Below are 20,201 nucleotides of genomic sequence, written 5' to 3' on the forward strand. Positions count from 1 at the left end.
ATTGATCTTCCATATATCATTTCAGAATATCAGTTGGCAGATTTCTTCACCAAAGCAATGTGTGCTCCACGATTCAACTTTCTCCTTGACAAACTTTCGATCATCTTGCCCTAAGTTTGAGGGGGGTGTTAAATTATGTAATTTAATCATGTAATCTAATATATATTATATATATAAGGTAATACATATATATAATATATCTATATGGATCTACCTATTATATATATATATATATATAAAATATATATGTTTATTTCACCTTAGTCGTAGGGGTATACTCGTCATTTTACACATATTCTTTTTAGAATATATATGTATTTTTTTCCTTTCTTTTTTCTCTTTTTTTTTCTTTTTTCTCTTTTTTTATTCCTTCTTTTTTCCTTTTGGCGCATGGAGGGGCCCACCCAACATGATCGTTGGGCCCTTCCAAGGGTTATAATTATAACCGTTGGAGGGGTCCCAACTATCATATTGGGAGCCCCTCCATGGCTTCCCTTTGTGTATAAATAGGGTTATTCCCCCTTGTGTGTTCTCAAGGCTTTGAGTCAAAGCCCAAGTGCTCAATAAAGTGATTCCAATATTTTTATGCCATTATGATTTGTAAGATTTTGTGAGTTGTGCTTTTGTGCACAAGTGTTCTAAAGTGTTCTTATTGTGCATGTGTGCCAAGTTTATTATCAAGAATATTAAGGTCTTGATCTTAGTATCTTGTTGAAGATACTTTTACGGACTTCTCTTCATCAAATATTTTAAAAGATTACTACAAGTAAGAGTTAAAATCTCTTTGTGGTACGTATTTTTATATTCAAAGAAACATTAGGAATGGGAAATGAGAAACTTCAATATCCTATCTTGGATCTTCTCATCCGTTGAAACCAATATCAATGCCAATATCATCAAATTCAAGAAAACCTCCGAAGCTTGGCATTATCTTGAGAAGATGTATACTTCACGAGACTTATCTCACAAGTAGAGGGCCTTGACCCTACAACAAAAAGAGATGTCTATTTGTAAGTACTTTGTGAAATGAAATGGGGATCTTCGAAACACGAGCTTTGATTAACAAGAGCAAGTGTCAAGAATGACACTAAAGCATAACCCTTAAAAAGGGTATAATTGGAAACAAAATAAAAATAAAAATGTATTCTTTATTGATATGAAAAACCAATTGCTTAAGAAGCATTGGAGTAAAATACAAGAGGGGCTGCACCCCTTTATATACACAGCTAAAAGAGGACTCAATAGAGCTGTTGGGCACAGTCCAACAGCTCTATTAAGAGCTGTTGGACTGTGTCAGTCCAACAGCTCTATTGCTAGTCAAGTCTGGACAGGACTTGACTAGCAACAGTCATTCTAGTTCAAACTGAACTAGATGACATAAAGACAAAAAATAAAAATAAAGGAAAAAAAATACAGAAAAGAAAGAAATTAAAAATGTATTTTTATATATATATATATATATATAATATTATTATATATACATATATGTACAGTTTTACATTTTAACACTCCCCCTCAAACTTACGGTACAATGAGCGAAAGTTTGTCTAAGAGAAAGTGAAATCGGGGAGCAGCGAGAGGCTTTGTAAAGAGGTCTGCTAACTGATATTCTGAAGTGACATATGGCAGATCAATTATCCCGTGTAGATATTCCTCTCTGACGTAGTGACAATCCATTTCGATGTGTTTGGTGCGTTCGTGGAATGTTCTGTTACTGGCAATGTAGATCGCACTTTTGTTGTCACAACACATTTGTGAAGCCTTTGTTGCTTCAACTCCCATGTCAGCAAGCAGTCGTCGGAGCCAAACTACTTCCATGGTCGTGGTTGCCATGGCTCTGTATTCAGCTTCGGTGGATGAGAGAGATACCTTCTGCTGCTTTTTACACCTCCACGAGATTAATGATTCCCCTAAAAAGACACAAAAGCCAGTGGTTGAGTGTCTGTTATTGGGATCACCTCCCCAATCAGCATCAGTATATGCAATTAAATCAAGAGAAGAGGAGGAAGATAAGAAAAGTCCTCGTGAAAGAGAGGACTTGATATATCTGATAATACGCATGACTGCTCCCATATAAACAGAAGTAGGAGCATGTTGAAATTGACTTGCTGTATGAACAGCATGTGCTATATCTGGTCTGGTAATGGATAGATAGGAAAGTGCCCCGACAAACTGTCTGTAAGGAGTAGGGTCTGCAAGAAGTTCTCCATCATCAATCTTCATTTTAACATTAACAACTTCTGGAGTGTCAACTTTCTTATCATCAGTAATACCAGACCTGAAAACAATATCAAAAGCAAATTTAGTCTGAGATAATAAATATCCTCTAGGAGAATAAGCAACTTCAATGCCTAAAAAATATCTCAACAAGCCCAAATCAGTCATTTCAAAATGAGATTTAAGAAGTGTTTTGATTGTTTCAACTCCCTGTTTATCGCTTCCGGTGATGATTATATCATCCACATAGAGAAGAAGCACAATGATCCCTGCATCAGAATTCTTAATAAACAAAACAGTGTCAGTTAAACAGAATTGAAAACCAATATCAATCATAACACGACTAAACCTATCATACCAAGCTTTTGGTGCTTGTTTAAGTCCATAAAGAGCTTTTTCTAAGCGAAGGACTTTACCCTTAGGAATACTTAGACCAAGAGGGGGTTCCATATATACTTCTTCAACTAGCTTTCCATTTAAAAAAAGCATTTTTGACATCCATTTGAAAAATAGACCATTTTTTGATAGAAGCTAAGGCAATTAAGGTTCGGACAGTAGTCATACGAGCCACCGGAGCAAAGGTTTCTTCATAATCAATCCCATATTCTTGGGCATAACCTTTGGCTACTAAACGGGCTTTATATCTTTCAAGAGTACCATCACTCTTGGTTTTAATTTTATAAACCCATCGACATCCTATAGTTTTCTTCCCTGGAGGAAGATCTTGAATATTCCATGTAGAAGCCTTTTCAAGTGCATCTAATTCAGCTTTCATGGCTTCTATCCATTTGATATCATTTTTTGCTTGAAAATATGTGGATGGTTCTTCATATGAGTGAATTAATGCAATAACTGCCCTATATGTGGGTGAGAAAGACTCGTATGATACAAACTTTTCTGGAGGCCTCGAGATTCGGGATGATTGTCTAGTTGGAATGTTAGAATATTTCTCAAGTGCACATGGAGTATTAGACTCTTGTCGCCTGGAATATTGAATACTAGTATCTCTATGAACTTCTTCATTTTCAACATTAAGATCAATAATTCTTGGATCATCATCAAAGTTACAATCAAGGTCATATTCATCAGATGTTGATGTTAGATCTAGCAAAAAGGAGTACTCAGTGACGTCTTTTAATTTTCTAAAATCAAAGAAGCTCTCCTTTTCAAGAAAGGAAACATTTCTAGACACATAGTTTATTATTTTTGAAGTCAAAACATCTATAACCTTTCTGGTTTTCAGCATATCCTAAAAAGGCACAGGGAATCGCACGAGGGGAAAGTTTATCATTTTTGTCAGTAAATATGAAACATTTGCACCCAAATATTCTTAATCTAGAGTAGTTTGGAGAAATGTTCATAAGTTTTTCAATGGGAGTGATATTTTGTAACGAAGAAGATGGCATCCTATTAATGAGATAGGTGGCAGTTAAGGCAGCTTCTGCCCAAAAGTCTTTAGGGACTTGATTTGCTATTAATAAAGTTCTAGTGGTTTCTATAATATGGCGATGTTTTCGTTCTGCCAGTCCATTTTGTTGAGGTGTATAAGGACAAGATCTTTGATGTGTGATGCCATGCAATTTAAGATAATTTTGAAAATCTGTAGATAAAAACTCTCCCCCTGAATCTGTGCGAAAAATAGTAATATAATTTTGAAATTTGTTTTTAACCATATTATGAAAAGTTTGAAAGTATGAAAATACTTCAGACTTATGTTTGAGAAAGTACATCCACGTATGTCGGGAGAAATCATCGACAAAAATAACATAGTAAACAAATCCTCCTTTAGAAATTACTGGTGCAGGACCCCAAACATCCGAGTGTATTAATTCAAGTGGTCTTGAAGAGAAAAAGGTTCTGTTCTGAAATGGTAATCTTTTCATTTTGCCGAGAATACAATCTTTACAATCAAATGATTCAGAGTTACAAAATTTCCCTAGATTTGGAAAATGTTGGATTTTGGCTATATGTGGGTGACCAAGTCTCTTATGCCACAGTTCCAACTCTATTTTTTGAATATTATAACAAAAAGCTTTCTTCGGCATTTCCAAAAAATCCATGTAATAGAGTCCTCCTTCTCTATGGCCTTCCCCAATCAGCTTGCCTGACTGGCGATCCTGTACCCAACAACCATGAGAAGAAAAAGAAATATTACACCCATAATCAGAAATTTGAGATACAGATAAAAGATTTAAATTTAATTTGGGAACATGTCTAATTTCTGGAATAAAAAAAATTTTTGTTTTATAAATTTTTTCAAAATCTCCTATTCCTTCTATTTCAAGAGAAGTCCCATCAGCAGTAAAGACCTTTGACACACTTGTTTTATTTTTAACACATTTGGATAGACTTCGATTATTTGGGGTCATATGAAAAGATGCACCAGAGTCAAGAAGCCAAGAAATTTTACCTAAATCAGAAAAAGATGAGGCTGCTGCGCCGGTTGAAGCTTCAGATGAGGAAGAGGCACCTTTGATGAGAGGCTGAAGGATCTCCATTAGTTGGGCCAGGGAAACTGGTGCATCCTGATCTTTAGGCTCTGATCCAGCAATTGCAGCTCTTTTTTCTCTCAGCTCCTTAAGTTTGGGACATTGTGGCCTGTAGTGTCCCGGTTCATGATAGTGATGACAAATAACTTTCTTCTTATCATAGTCACCATTTTGTCGGTTAAAGTGAGGAGGCCTATATGATCGAACATGATTCTCTGGTCTAGACACGGCTAAAACGGAATCATCTTCAATTTTTAAAGAACCTTTCCGAAGACGATTTTCTTCCATTGTTAACTCTTCAATAGTTTCAACAATAGAAGGAATTTTTCCCCGGTGAAGTAGGGCCGATTTAGTGGTTTCAAATTCCGGCCTTAATCCAGTGATAAACTGGTAAAAATGTTCAACATCGAGTTGTTTCTGACGAAGCTCGATGTCTTCGGCACAATGCCACTTTGGTTCTAAAGGGAAAGTTCTTCCCAAAGTTCGGACAACCCATTGTAATATTCACGAATAGTTTTGTCTCCTTGTGTCATCATTCGAACTTTTTCTTGGAGGTTGCACACGTGTGCAATATCTTTAAGGGAATACATATTCTTAAGGTATTCCCATGCCTTATCGGCATGATCAAATTTGGCAAGACTTGAGCATTTTTTAATGTCAACGCTATTGATAAGCCATGACATTATCTTCGCATGAGATATTCTCCATTCTTTCCATTTCTTCTCGTATGAGGCAATAGCCTTGATTTTCTCTTCTTCCGATAGAGGGACGTCTTTATCTCCCTCCTTTTTAGTAAGAGATAGCTTAGGTTCCGAATCGGAACCATCCACAATCCCCCATAAGCCTTTTCCCCATATATGGCGCTTCATGATTGAAGCCCATGTTACATAGTTCGTATCGCTTAGTTTCATAGGCATGATGGTGACTTTATCATTGTCATCCATCGATTACAAGGAGAGAAAGAATAGGGATAGAAGAGAAACAAGAAGGAAAATGAGAAAGAAAAAAAAAAAAAAACAATACAACAAGATGTGAAATCTTCTCCAATGAAGTGATAAAACACTTCTCTTCAAGTGGCGAACACTTTTGCAAACGGGCACGGAAACCGAGGCAACTTTTCCTCAAGATTTAGTACTTCCGCGGCTCTGATACCATGAAATGAAATGGGGATCTTCGAAACACGAGCTTTGATTAACAAGAGCAAGTGTCAAGAATGACACTAAAGCATAACCCTTAAAAAGGGTATAATTGGAAACAAAATAAAAATAAAAATGTATTCTTTATTGATATGAAAAACCAATTGCTTAAGAAGCATTGGAGTAAAATACAAGAGGGGCTGCACCCCTTTATATACACAGCTGAAAGAGGACTCAATAGAGCTGTTGGGCACAGTCCAACAGCTCTATTTAGAGCTGTTGGACTGTGTCAGTCCAACAGCTCTATTGCTAGTCAAGTCTGGACAGGACTTGACTAGCAACAGTCATTCTAGTTCAAACTGAACTAGATGACATAAAGACAAAAAATAAAAATAAAGGAAAAAAATACAGAAAAGAAAGAAATTAAAAATGTATTTATATATATATATAATATTATTATATATACATATATGTACAGTTTTACATTTTAACACTTTGCCGAATTATCCTCTATTTGGGATGAGTTTTCCATGCTTGAGCCCAAGTGGAGTGGTGAAGCTATTGAACTTAGATACAAGCAATTAGAGGAAGATCACTTCTTTAACTTTCTAAATAGTCTTCGACCCGAATTTGAACAAATTCAGTCCTCTCTTCTATCTCCTTTTACATCTCCTTCCATTGAAGATGTTATTACCAAGTTAAGTGGAGAGGAAACTCGTATGAGCATTAGCAAGCAAAATCCAAGTGTTCTTGCAATGCCCACAAATCAAGATGAATGTGATGGAGCTAATGTCATGTCTAGGCCCGACAACAACTTGAGGACATTTAAACCTCCTCACTTTAAAAACCAAAATCAAGGATACAATGGTGGTCAAGGCGGAAGAAGGGACAATAGCAAAATTGTGTGCCACTTTTGCAAGGAACCCGGTCACATCAAACCGGTTTGTCCTAAATGGAAGAAACTACTTGTAATGGCAACCACATCTCAACCACAAAAAGAGGAATCTACAAGTGGAGCTCCCTCTCTAAATCAAATTATGGAAGCTCTTCAACCCCTTATTAAGGGAGCTATTTTCGGTGCCGTTGTATCCACTCCTTCTCCTCCAGCTAAAACTTCTTGGCTTTTAGATTCGGGTGCATCTTTTCATATGTCTCCAAATATCTCTTCTTTTTCCGAATATTCTAAAAGTTTGTCATCATCTTTTGTTTCAACCGCGGATGACACTTCTCTTGAAATTAAGGGGATTGAAAACTTTGAAACTCAAAATTTCTTTATTCTCAAAATTAGATTTATACCTAAATTGAATTTAAACTTACTTTCCGTCTCTAACTCTCGGACCTTAGATATGACATTCAATTTTCATCTAATAAGTGTTTAATACAGGATCACCGGTCCGGGAAGTTGATTGGGGAAAGCTCTAGGAAAGGAGACTTGTACTATGTGGATTCTCTTCAAATCCCTAAAACCCCTTTTTGTAATGTGACCCAACATAAAGACATAAATGTTTGGCACAAAAGACTTGGTCATCCCAACATCACCAAGTTATTCTATTTGCATTTTATTAAAAATCTTTGTAAAAATACTTTATCTTGTAATGATTGCATTCTTGAAAAAATGAGAAGTATGCCTTTTGAACAAAGATCTATGTTTACTACAAAACCTTTTGAAATTGTTCATTCAGATGTTTGGGGACCAGCACCCGTCATATCCAAGGGAGGCTTTGCCTACTATGTGATTTTTGTGAATGATTTTTCTCGATATTGTTTGATATATTTCTTTAAACATAAGCACAAAGTGTTTTCATGTTTAAAATCATATCATATGATAATTAAGAATCAATTTAATAGTAATTTAAAGATTTTTAGGACCAATTCCGAAGCCGAATATCTTTCCAATGAATTTAAAGAATATCTTGAAGACTATGGTATTGTCTATTAAAGATCGTGTCCTAAGACCCCACAACAAAATGGGTTAGCCGAAAGAAAGCATAGGCATATCATTGAAACCACTAGAACCCTTCTTATTTCCCAAAGTATTCCAAAAAAAAATTAGGCTGAAGCGGCTCTTGCTTCAGTTTATCTTATTAATCGTCTTCCATCCAAAAATTTAGATAAAATCTCTCCTTTCGAAACTCTATATGAAAAAGAACCCAATTATAATAGAGTGAGAGTTTTTTGTTGTAAGTGCTTTGTCCTTACAGATAAGAATGATAAACTTTCACATAAAGTCATTCCTTGTGCTTTTCTTGGCTACTCCGAAACCCAAAAAGGATTTCGATGTTATGATACTAAAAATGATAAGTTACATGTCTCAAGTAATGTAACATTTTTGGAAAATGATAGTAGTTTTGAAAAGAATGAATCTCATTTAGAAAATGTCAATTATTCCTTTCTCTTTGATCTTTTATCTAAAGATGATGATATCTCTAGTGATGATGAATCAACATATAACATTGACAATGAAGTGGTTGAAATCAACAATAACTCTGGCCCTACTACCTCTCAAGAAGAAAATATAACTAGAGACCCTATCATCTATACTCATAGAGATAGATGAACCTTTACAAGTGCTATTGAGCAATATAGTGAACCTAGCGAATCTATCCTCCCACATGATTCAAACCCTAGAAGAACTCCCTCTAGATTTGTATCTTTTGATTCTTTCTCTCCTAAATACCGGGTTGCTTAAGTGTCATTCACTCATATTTTGAACCGAAAAATTTTGAAGATGTCAAAAGATGTATTGAATGGAGAGAAGCCATGGAGAATGAACTCAAATCGCATAGGAAAGCCAACACTTGGGAATTTCAAACGCTTTCTGGTGGAAAGAAAACTATAGGATGTCGATGGGTGTTCAAAGTCAAAACCAAGAGTGATGGATCTCTTGAGATGTATAAAGCTCATCTTGTAGCTAAAGGGTATAGTCAAGAATACGGGATTGACTATGAAGAGACATTTGCTCCAGTAGCTCGTATGGTTACTGTCAGATGTCTGATCACCATTGCTTCCATTAGAAAATGAAATATTTATCAAATGGATGTCAAAAATGCATTTCTAAATGGTGATCTTAATGAAGAAGTCTACATGGGTGCTCCACCTGGTATGGAAATTCCTAAAAATAAAGTTTTTCGTGTTCGTAAAGCTTTTTATGGCTTGAAACAAGCTCTCAAGGCTTGGCACGATAGGTTTAACAATGTAATGACCGAAAATGGTTTTACTTCATGCTATACTGACACTGCATTGTTTGTTAAGAAATCTGATGCAGGGATTGTTATATTGTTGTTATATGTTGATGATATGCTAATAACAGGTGATGATGTCAAAGGAATCAAGAGCATTAAATTTATCTTGACTTCAAGATTTGAAATGTCAGACTTAGGATTTCTGATATATTTTTTGGGAATTAAGGTTGCATATTCTCACCGAGACTATTTTTTGTCTCAAACTAAACTTGCTTGTGAGATTCTTGACAGATCAGGAATCACAGATGACAAGGTCTGTGAAACTCCTAAAATAGTAGGTTCAAAGATGAAGATTGATGATGGGATTCTCCTAAAAGATCCCACACCTTACCGGCAACTGGTTGGATCTTTAACGTATCTCAACATTACGAGGCCTGATATTTCTCATGCAGTACATGTTGCTAGTCAGTTTCAGCATGCACCTACTACAGTTCATATGAGCGTCATTCTCCGCATCATCAGATACATAAAGGGTACAGTAAACAATGGGGTATTTTTATCTTTTTCTTCTGAATTGAATTTAATTGCTTATACTGACTCTGATTGGAGAGGTGACCCAAATAACCATCACTCCACCACTGGTTTTTGTATTTTTTTAGGGGAATCTTTAATTTCTTAGAGATGCAAAAAAACAACATAAAGTCTCACCTTCATCCACAGAAGCCGAATATAGAACCATGGCATCTACTACCATGGAGATTGTTTAGATTCGCAACTTGCTGGAGACATGAATATTCAAGTTCAAGGGCCCACAAAACTATGTTGTGATAATAAAAGTGCAATTTACATTGCCAAAAATCACACATTTCATGAGCGCATAAAACATATTGAGATGGACTGCCACTATGTTCGTGAAGAATACTTAAGAAGAACCATAGACCTTCCATATGTTACATCAGAATACCAACTAACAGACTTCTTCACCAAAGCGTTGTGCTCTCTAAGATTTATCTTCCTTCTTGGCAAACTTTTGGTTATGTCACCCTAAGTTTGAGGGGGGGGTGTTAAATAAAGTAACATAATTTAATATGTAATCTCATAGTTTTAGTTTACTTTTAAGTTTAGTTAGGATTAGGTTAGTTTATTTAACTAGGTTAGGTTTCTTTTTTCTTTTTTAGTTTCTTTTTGGACTTATTTGGCTTTATGTTTTTTTGACCAAAGTCAAAAAGTATAAAGTAGAGAGAGTTGTTGGACTACAGCTCTATTTAGAGACGTTGGGAGCCCAACACTCCCTCATTCCCTCTCTCCCTTGTATTATAAATATGGGGTGTTACCCCCTTTAACTTACACTTTTGTAAAGCCCCTTTTGGGACCCAAGATATTGAAGTTGATATATTTTTTACGTATGTGCATTTGTATCCGTGCCTTTGTGCACTTGTGAGAGTTCTCCTTTTATGCCTTTGTGCACACTTTGTGTTTCTAGTGTTTATACACAAAATCTCTTTTTATAGAGATTTTCACACATAGATCATTATTAGTGCAGGATCAACAAGTTTACATCAAAGACGGAACTACCTAAGAAAAAATAGCCTACACAGAGATGATGACAGAAGTTTCCAAATTACAGAACTTCTGTATGTTAACAATGCGCTCATCTCTAGATTATTTTTTTGCGTTGTTTATGGTGAGAACACTTGCTCAGTTATGTGCTGAATAAGAATACTGCTCAGATTAACAATATATGCTATAAAGGCCTTAATGCATAACATCAAAAACAATTGTACATCCACATCAGGAAGGACTACTGCAACCTTTTGAGGTCTAAAAATTAGTAAGAGATATTCCCCTGCTCTGACTTTGATAGCATTGAATTGCAACTTCCATATCTTCTCTTCACAGGGACACGATGACCTCATATCTTATGCAAATCAGCAAACAATGTGCAAGCAAAGTGTGTCATAAGTTCATCCATTTGTTAAACATAGCTTAGTCCATCCACCATCGATTTACCATATAATTCCCCTCTTTTTCCTACTGATTTGTCCCTCGCTTCATCCCATCTTTTGAGAACAATTCGCAACAATAACCTCTTCTTCTGCTTCTCAATATTTCACATTCCTTATCAATGTCAGTTATATTATCTTTCCATCTACCATTTTATTAACTGAATCATCTGAAGACACAATTGCTGAGTTGTTTTGATCAGGGTTGACCTTGCATTATGTCCAGATACACAGTTTGCTAAGTAGGAATATGTATGAACATGCATGCTTGCACAGAGACAGACTTGTGTGCAAATGCTTGTGCATGTAGGCACACCGCATGTGCAAATATATGAGCAATACATGAAGGCACGCATGCAGAAGACATACAGTAATTATAACAACAACAGCAAAAGAAAAAGAGAAAGAAAGAAAACATCACATTGTTCCCTAAGCTGAATTTCATGTGATTCCAAGTTTTAAAAACATTCATATGCACATCAGTTGATGTTTTGTCTAACTTGTGGATCTGAATATAGGTGCATAAAGCTAGTCGTCATGGGTTGTTCTAAAGTAGATGGCTTAGCAATTCCATATCAAATAAATTGACATGTTTCTTTGGTGCATCTCTCTAACCATAGCAATCAATACAGGTTGTGAAATCCATAATTGCTAAAAATATCAATATAACCATAATAAACAACATGCAGCATCAAGAGTAAACAAGCCTACATTTCTCCTAGCCATGGAAAATATTTCATTAATTCTTGCAGCACCACTCTTCTCACTGTTATTGAACTCTGCACCAGAGGCAAAGACAAAAGGAAGCCCGCTTTCCTTTGCCAGAGTACGTGCAAAAAGTGTCTTTCCTGTCCCCGGTGGTCCAGAGAGAAGAACTCCCTGCCAAGCAAGAAAACAATTTAGGAATTCAAGAAAGAAAATGAACCCGAAAATCAAAACATGCCCCTAAAATGTATGACAATACAACTAGTATGTTAATGGCAACAACAAATAAATTAAGAAAATACTACCCGAACAAATTTCACTTCTTTCTCATAGTATTGCATCGGGTTGCCCATGTATATCATTAACTCATCCAGAAGATCCCATACGTCCCCACCTAATATGACTTCTCGGTACATTGATTTCATTTCATCAGTACCTTCTATAGGCTGAATAAATGTCAAATAATCAGAGACAGGTTTACCAGGCAAAAAGTTGATCTTAATACAGCATCCAATATCTGATTTTAAAATATAGAACATACCAAAATAAAGTTTTCAGCATATGCCAAGTCCTGAAGTTGGCGATGTTTTTTATAAAGATGGCGCCGAGAAGTAACATGCAAAAGCATCATCACTTCTCTTATAAACCACAAAATCAGCAGCCCAGGTGCCAATGCAATCACCACACGGAGAAGGTAATGAAATTGAGTTTTCTGAAGAAGATCGACTTCAACTCCAGAATATGAGATCGTCTCAAAAAGGTGAGGATCAAGGGGTATATCAACCTATGAAAATTTAAAATGTCTCAACCATATATTTTCCAAGCATAACGTTCTTTAGTTCCAGGTTACACAGAAAAAAAAAAAAGAATGTTCTATTGAACTTACAACATATTCTAATGGAAACCCCTCCTTCATTGTTACATATAATCTCTTGAGATCCTCGGAAAAGACAACAGCTGCAACCTGCAAAGGTAAGAAACATTGCCTAGATTGTGAGTCCCTGGACCACATTTTAACTAACACTGCAAAGATATATAAAACAATCACAACAAAAGAAGGCAATCCGCATAGAGTTTATATGACTAATAGAAAAAATATCAAGTACAACCCAAAAAAAGGGCCTGCAGAACTGCGTATTTCTATAAGCATACTTAACATGTCATATTGATAATCTATAATTCTCTCAAAAAGGAAAAGGATGACACTTATACCTCAGAAGAATTAAGCTTATCCAGGAAAAACATGTAAGGAAGTTTTGGACGATAGAGCCACCATCTCTTGGAAATCCATAAAGCTCTAGTTCCTTGCGTGTCAAATGCTTTTTCTGCCACTTGTTCACGAAGACTCTTTTTAACTTCTTGCATATCAAAATCGACTACATACTGTGAATTTAATGAACTAAGTTGCTCCTTTAACTTCTCATTTTCCAGAATCGTTTTCCATTTTCCAAGCCTTTCACGCCATGTTTCTTGATTGTTCTGATCATCCCCTAAAATACAAAAACAAGTACTATTGAATGTGATGAATGCTTTTAAAACTGCAAGACCAAACAGTAGCAGGCACATGCACACAAATACACATACACTTTTACATTCATGCAGCATGCATGTTACATGTATGTATTTCCGCACATAGACAACTGAAGAAACCAACAATACCACAAACAGAAAAATAGGCATTAAAACAAAAAAAAATAGCCCTACGGAGCTAGGTGTTAGATTTATTTAACCCAAATCAGATATGGGTCCAAGTCTAATTCCAACAAGCCAAACCCGAGTGTTGACCCAAGTTGATTAAACTAAATGAAACTTGGGTTTGGACCCAGGTCTCATTTAATTTGAATCAACCCTAGATCTGCACCTAGGTCTGAATGACTAATTCAAATCTGAGTCTGGACTCTGGGCCCAGGTCTGATTTGACTAAATTAGACCTGCGTCCAAACCTGGGGTTTGACACTGATCTAAGTCAATTCTAATGGAATTAAAATATAGGCTCGGCTGATTAAACCTAGACCGCAACTAGGTCTGTGACCGATTAAATCATACATACATACATATATATATATAGAGAGAGAGAGAGAGATACACACACCCAACCCATGTTTTTTGAAATTGTCATATTGCACCTGCACCTACGTGACAGCTTTTTACAGTTTGACACATTTAAATGTCCATTTATCATATTTGGAGGCTCTTTAATCCTCTTGTCTCAACCTAATTTAATAGATTGAAGCATGGTTTATAAGCAGACAAGCGAACAATAAAGGTTGTAGGGTCTTCCTTGCAACTAGTGTTGATAATTTATACATTCATATCATCAATTACAAGTAAACACTAATTGACTTCAGCAGAGCTTGGTTGACTTAAAGTGCTAAGGCCTCTTGAATGGCTTTGGGTTTTCCAATGTATAGCCACCTATATTGGTGATATCTATCATAGTGACAAACGTTAAAAATGGCAAAATCTCGTTTTTCAAAAACTCACAAGAATTTGAAAAATTTTCATAAATCTCGCATTTTTTCAGCAAAATCTCATCAATAAAAAAAGAAATTAAAAAACATAAAAGTTATTTTTTATAAGAAAATATTAATAAACATTATTTAAAAAAATACATGATTTTTTTACTATAAATAGCTGATTAAAATATAAATATCATGTTTAAATCGCAGTATTTATGTTTCATAAATCTCGCGATATTTTGAAAATCTAGCCAGAAATTACCGTTTTAAACTTTCAGGCAATTTCTCACGATTATCGTGAGATGTTCATAAATCTCGTGATATTTGTCACTATGAAGCTATATCTGGCAACACAAACACAAAATCTGTTAGGGTTTGTTTGGGAGGAGGTATGTGGCGAGGACTAATGAAAATGACTTGGAGTTAATCTAATGATAACAGATATGAAAGGGAGAATCAGTATCCTTCCAAGAAAAGAATTTAGCAATGATCACCTCTTTATGAAGGGATATGAAATAAGGATTCAGAAGGAAATGGTTGGCGTGATTACCTTCTTATTTTCATGATTCTATTAATTTCTTTGTCCCAAACAAACCAAATTCAAGAAACACAGACATAAGAAATTCAGACCCAGTTTACCCTCTTCAGCCATGAGCTTAGCCAAGGCATGTATTAAAGAAGAAGAAAAAAGTGGCTCTATGAAGTATAGCACTTCTCACATTATCAAGTTCAAGATGCAAGGCCATAAGAAACTCTACTACACACGATTGCCTGTGTTTTCTATTCTCAATCAAACAAGTTTTGCACTTTTAAGTTTTCTACATTTTGCTATTTGTCTCCACATTTTCTATGGCCTTCCTTAATTGTTGCATCTCCATATAAAATGGTGACTGGACTTATTCTCTTCTCTCAATAACCTTAGCTCTTGAAAAATTAAATACTTTTTGCCTAGTTAATCTACTTATATACTTCAAAATTTCATTCACCTTTATGTCCTAGAACTTTGTCAAGTTAATGATTATTCCTTGCTCAAATGACCCAAGTAACCAAGACTTGACTCGTGCATTATTATCTTCCAAACTTCACATCTAGCCTTTCCAACCTAGATGTAGGTTTGGTTCCATTCAAGAATCGTTCAAGCCACTTTCCTTCCACTACAATTTTTACAAATTTAGCCCAAAACGCATAATTAGTGCCATACAAAGGGCAACACCGACTTGCATGTCGGTTTTTTGTTTTTTTTTTTTGTTTTTTTGTTTTTTTGTTTTTCTGTCTTATATGTTTTCAATCGATATGTCAAAGCCAACTTGTTTTTGTGTAGTGGTAAGCATGGTCATGCCATGCTAAAAATAAAACTGACCATACAGAGTCGGTTGCATATGTTTATAAGTACGCATGACCCCTCCATGCTATGCAGCATGATAGGGCTCTAGAATGAATGGTATTGCCTTGAGCTTCAGTATAGTATAGTTATGCTTGCCGAGTATATTTCATGTTTTTTTAATATTTTATTTTGGTTGATTAGTTATATATATATATATATAGAGAGAGAGAGAGAGAAAGAAAGGGTATTGGATATTTGTTGGACCCAAATAAGAGAGTGCAAAAGCTCTGCCAAATTCCACTTAGCGTTAGACCAGCCATCCTACAAGTGGTATCTGAGCACATATTAGAGCAAGATCCACCAACTCAACAAGTGGTATCAAAGCAATTGAAATTAAATTTTTCTTCATACTGGCACATGATATGCATGTTATAACTAAGCCTCATCATCACTGAATTTAGGCATGCATATGGTGTTTCCAGAGTCAGTAACTAGTAACCTTGTATTATTTGCCATCACAATGACCTTTCCACCTTTGTACTCAATCATGCTTTCGAACTTTCTTTGATATCTCATCATATAGTTCAAGCATCCTGAATCGATCATCTAATCATGATTGTAATTGATCACATTGATATCTGATAATGATGTCAGAGCTATCTCATCTTCTTTGACAACATACATTTCTAGTTTCTACAATATTGCAACATAAGCTTCAACATCTCAAACCTCTTCACTCTCATCTCGGTCTCGAGATGCAATCAGTGAGCTTCCTTCAGCAATCTTTCTTCTTGCTTGATATTTATGAACATAGTGGCCCTTCTTGCACAGTTGTAGCGCTCGACATTCTGATGATGCATCTGTTGCCTGCGATTGCTGGAGTTTCTTTGCACAACTCCCCCTTTTTGGTTGCTCTTGTTGGCTTCATAATTTCAAGATCACTCTCTCCCTTTTGCTGAGAAGGGATTCTTCATCTTCTTTGATGGACATACTGATGGTTTATTTGGCCAGAGTCTCTTGATTTGCAAGTAAACTTTTCAACTCTATAGTAGATGGCTAGGTCAGCAAGCCTCGAACTATTGTCATGAAGTACTCGAGATTCAGCCCTCTAATGATGATTCACCTCACTCTCACATTGATGATCTTTGCCTATAAATCTAGCTGAGATATTTTTTAGTGTAACGCCTTCACTTTCATGAAGTATTGGCTGACTAACATCAAGCATTGAGTGATTATTCTTAGCTCGTTCACCAAAAACTAAAGTCGAGCATCATTTGTCTCAATAAATAAAGTTGCTAAGACATCTCAAGAAGCTTTGGGAGTTTCAGTGTCCCTAATATACTCCAATATCATAAACAGGGCTTTACCTGGTTACTTTTCCACTTACAAAGTGCCTCTACACTTGTTAGTGTCGGCACAGTAGTGCCACTATTGTCAACACCTCACAAATCTTGACCAAGAAAATACAATTTATTGCAGGAACACCAATAATCATAGTTATAATGGTTCAACTTTTCCACACCCATGGTAGTGCCAGCAAGTCTACCATCATGATTGGTGTAGTCATGCATGGACCTTCGACACCAAGAAGTTCAGTCTCTGACCTGACAACTCATATTGTTTACAACTGTAACGCCCCAAAAATCTCGGACTTGTAACTTTTCAAAAAAAATTTAAAAGCTTTGTAATCGATCCTTTTTCAGAGTTTAAAATAGCAGTTCAACGGAAAAATGGTATTTGAAATAACAAGCCGACGGACCTTGGGCGCATTACAGGTGAACCTTCCTTTACACAACAGATTTGTAACTTCGTACATTCATTGAAACAAAATAGATTCAAAACGAAGTTTTAAATAATTAAAGTTTATACAAAAACTGGAATTTCAAATAAACCCTTATACCAAATTACAAAAAATGTCCTAAGGAACGAAACATCAGGGAAAGAGTCTCATCTTGATATTATCACGTCATCGCTTGTCATACCGACCTAATCATCACTCGAAACTATGAAATGGGTAAGACTTATAAAAATTTGGTAGGTGCATAGATATCAAAATTCAGAACAAAACTAACATATACATTGTTCATTTCGTGATGTGCAGTTCAGAATAAACAAAATGAGCATGATAATTTTGTTTCGATAATTACCTCTCCTGAAGATACGCACAGGAAAAACGTAGAAACAATTGAGACTGTCCAGGGGTTTGTTATTCCATGTATTTTAATACCCCAGACAACTAGTTGAGTCTGCTCGTAAGGGGACGTCCAATAACCGAGAAAGAAATCTCCAGAGGCCACTTGTTCAAGGGGATGCATCCGTACTTCTGCAGAAGTCATTGGGACCTACCACCTAAGATAATTTTTTGTAGCGCAATCTCCTAACTCCGATGACCGGGAACGTCAAGTTCAATTGCTACTCGAGGAGCATAGTTGTTAACAACCTGTCCATTAGAGTTTTTGTACCATCACATCATCTCTCTTAACAGAACCAAAGAGACAAAAAGGTATGTCAAGTTCTATTTTAACTGACGATTCATTCTACATGCTCTGGTCTTTCAAACCAGTTCGAGCATCTTGCCTGTGAAGGCGATCTTCACCATTTATGCGATTTTCTTTTCATCATTGTGCATTTGCATGCTATAAGGTTATCATAAACCTCTCATCCAATCATCATAGTACTAACATGTCGCACATATCTAATAGTATCGTTACGATAAGAGGAGTATCGATTTCTCAGAAAGAAACCCCAACTTTATTGTGTTGAAAAAAAAATGACGTAACCATTTTAATTCAATTAGACATGCCCTGGTCTTTCAAACCAACTCGAGCATCTTGCATGTGAAAGTGATCATCACTATGTATGTGATTTGCTTTTCATCAATGTGCATTTGCACGCTACGAGGTTACCATAAACCTCTCATCCAATCGTAGTACTAACATATCGTGCATGTTTGATAGTACCACTACAATGAAAGGGATATCGATTTTTTAGAAAAAAACTCAAACTTTGTTTAGAAAATCTCAAAGTCATGTGCTTTAGGCCGGGGATATCTGAGACATTTTGGTTATAAAAAAGGCTCGTACGTACCACTTAGGGCTACGCAGGGTTAAGGGAAAGACTTGGTTACGAATAAGCAACCCCCATATATTTGGTTTTTGCTTTTCGAAACAACCAATATTACAAGCATTGGAATCTCGCATGAAATCCCCTTTTTCTTTAAAGGCTTGGCGAGTATGCACAATTCTACGTCTTTAAATGCAAGCGTAAAGCAAAGTAGGCAGGAGTATGCAAAACTACGTACTTTACAAAGTTATATATATGTATATATAATACATATATATCAAAACATAAGCTTGTGCACATTACAGCGCAGCGGCATAATACATATATATCAAAACATAAGTCTGTACATATTACAACGCGGCGGCAATGTAAATGACATAAAGCAAGACTCGATGTGTGAAACCACACATCGAGCTAAATAAATTGCATAAGTGATGTACAATGTACGCAATCGTACATTGGCTAAGTAAATTGCGTAAGCAGTGCACGATGTACGAAACCGTACATCGGCTAAGTAAATTGCATAAGCAGTAGCTTGTGCATGTAACAGCGCGGTGGCAAAGTAAATGACATAAATTTAAATGGACAAGAATACGCAAAATTGCGTAATTGAGTTAAAAGCATATATATGTATATGTATATGTATATGTATATGTATATGTATATGTATATGTATATGTATATGTATATGTATATGTATATGTATATGTATATGTATATATATATATGTTAGAAGTGTTCTGTCATTTGTCCTTGTATATAACTTTTTCCTATCTCAAAGATGGTCAGACTCGCTAACAATTCCGAGCATGGGTTTTCAAGGGCTTGTGCCTTGGTGCGCATGTCACATCCGTTGCGCCGATGTGTTATGCTAAAAGGCATTTTTATCATGCTGCGAAAGAACGATAAACAAATTTTAATTTAACAGAATAAGTGATGCTTGTGTAGCAAGGGTCGAACCCAAACCTAGTTCGAGCCGACCGGACCGAGTCGGGCTCAGTACAAGAGGCGAATAGTAAAGCTCAATTGAGCCAAGCTCAGTTTGCTGACTGAGCCAAATTGGTCTAAAAGCGAAGACCGAGATGAATTTGGTTTGACCGAGCCGGGCAGGGTAACACAAGAATGGATCAAGCTGAGTTCGACAATTGGCTGAGCCAAGTAAGGGGCAGCCCAATGCTGCCCCTTGACCGAGCCAGGCTCATGCCCAAAGTGAACCGAGTTGGACTCGATGCTAGGTGGGCTCAGCTTGGTTGCGCCTGACTAGCTGAAGGCAGGGATCGAGCTAGGCTCGATAATAACCGAGCTCAACTCGATCAGGCCTACCCATCATGGTTAGGCCACCATCGTAGACAGTGGCCAGCCTACAGCTGGGCAGGCCACAACCGAGCCAAGCTCGGTTTTGCTACACAATAAAAGGAAAAAGTCGAGCCAGGCTCAGTTCCTGGGCAAGAGGGGAAACAAAGGGGAGGGAGGTGGCCTTGTCGGGACTACCTCCGGCTGAAGGGGAAGCACAAAAGGGGGTGCGACAGGGCAGTAAACACCCTGGTAAGGTGTCAACAGTAGTCGACACCCCCTGTTGGTCGTCCTGGTAAGGTGACAGCAGCAGCCTACAGTCGAACAACA

At 36.4% G+C, this 20,201-nt stretch overlaps 1 protein-coding gene across 1 annotated transcript in view; it reads right to left on the minus strand.

Moving 5' to 3' along the window:
• FTSH12 (FTSH protease 12) overlaps positions 1-20,201 on the minus strand; it is a 65,699-nt gene that overhangs the window by 35,828 nt on the left and 9,670 nt on the right. The window contains exons 5-9 of the mRNA XM_089988441.1: positions 12,945-13,222; positions 12,619-12,696; positions 12,274-12,516; positions 12,038-12,178; positions 11,739-11,906 (exon numbers count right to left, since the gene is read on the minus strand). Coding sequence (XP_089844567.1) covers positions 11,739-11,906; positions 12,038-12,178; positions 12,274-12,516; positions 12,619-12,696; positions 12,945-13,222 — 908 coding nt within the window. The remainder of the gene's footprint in view (positions 1-11,738; positions 11,907-12,037; positions 12,179-12,273; positions 12,517-12,618; positions 12,697-12,944; positions 13,223-20,201) is intronic.

The sequence above is a fragment of the Nuphar pumila genome, chromosome 15, assembly GCF_984573655.1.
Source record: "Nuphar pumila chromosome 15, dmNupPumi1.hap1.1, whole genome shotgun sequence".
NCBI lineage: Eukaryota > Viridiplantae > Streptophyta > Magnoliopsida > Nymphaeales > Nymphaeaceae > Nuphar > Nuphar pumila.